We start from the raw sequence: 1258 nt of genomic DNA on the forward strand, positions 1-1258 counted from the left end.
ACAAACTTGATTCTTCAAAGTCAAACAATTTGTTCGTTGTACAACACATAGGCTTTCTAAACGAATATAACACACAAGCAGTGTTGTATTCATTTACAGCACATATGCCTTATATGCGGGGTAAGACGGTAGTCGGTGCTGCTGTTACTTGGCTTTAATTCTCTTAATTAATAATTTACACAGTCATGAGTGCTGAGCGACGTAGCTATAGTATCCACGAGAAACTCGCTGTTCTAGCAGACTCGGATAGGCGTGAAAGGTCACGGCTTTGCTGCTCTTAGCAAGAAGCACAGCGTGGCGGTTTGAACCCACGCCGATCGCGTAGGAGGGTCAAGCCTAAACGACCAAGCCATATTCCAGGACCCACAGACTTGCTTCTTCAAAGTCAAACAATTTGTTCGTTGTACAACACATAGGCTTTCTAAATGAATATAACACACAAGCAGCGTTGTATTCATTTACAGCACCTATGCCTTATATGCGGGGTAAGACGGTAGTAAAGAGGAGCGCATGCAACAGGCTAAGGCAGTGTCTGAGGCACGAGCCAGAAAAAATCTGCATTCTGCGACCGTAGCGAATTCGGCACCTCAGCAAACCCGAGGTGAAAGTTCGTTTAATACCCAAGGGAAGAAAAGGCATTCTGGTGGGACAAGCTCCGCTCGTGGTGGACAATTAACGACGACGTACCTTACCTTGCTAACGAATCATTAAAGACTGAGTCTACAGTTGGCTTTTATGTGTCTTTCGTGCTGGATAACGCATTCGGTGTGCACATCTGCGGATGCCGCAATGCGTTCGCTTCGATGACAGAAGACAATGATACCGTGGTAAGGTGGATCTAGAAGTCGACAACGTTGCAGCCCAAGTATAAGAGCATGATCAAGATGGTGATAGTAGATGCTGTCCTTAAGGCGAAAATCATGATCACTGTTGAGGCTTTGTTTGTGGACGGAGCCACGGCAGCGACTGACGTACACTCAGTTTGGATTCAAATTGCAGATGAGTGACGACCAAGACACCAGTACGCTAGTCAATCCAGTGACTAAACACACCTGGAAGTTTGGCATTCTCGATGGTTTGTATCAGTCGGTCGTGGAGACTCCCCAGCAGAGCAAATCGCTAGCGCTGCTGCAGGTGTCGACCCAGTCTACGCCCTCATTAAAACTGTGGCACCTCCGTCTAGCTCATGCTAACTGACAGGTGATCAAAGAAATGGAGGCGAAGAGATGAGTGACGGGTCAAGAGCTGACATCGGAAG

General features: G+C 47.1%; 1 protein-coding gene across 1 annotated transcript; it reads left to right on the forward strand.

The window, feature by feature from the left end:
* Window positions 1–875: 875 nt before the first annotated feature.
* Window positions 876–1230, forward strand: PITG_16919 (uncharacterized protein; the record flags this gene model as incomplete). Its single annotated transcript, XM_002897294.1, has 3 exons — window positions 876–971; window positions 1000–1134; window positions 1201–1230. 3 exons carry the CDS (start codon window positions 876–878, stop codon window positions 1228–1230), a joined length of 261 nt encoding a protein of 86 aa, XP_002897340.1.
* Window positions 1231–1258: the final 28 nt, after the last annotated feature.

Source organism: Phytophthora infestans, genomic scaffold (assembly GCF_000142945.1).
Source record: "Phytophthora infestans T30-4 supercont1.46 genomic scaffold, whole genome shotgun sequence".
Lineage (NCBI taxonomy): Eukaryota > Oomycota > Peronosporomycetes > Peronosporales > Peronosporaceae > Phytophthora > Phytophthora infestans.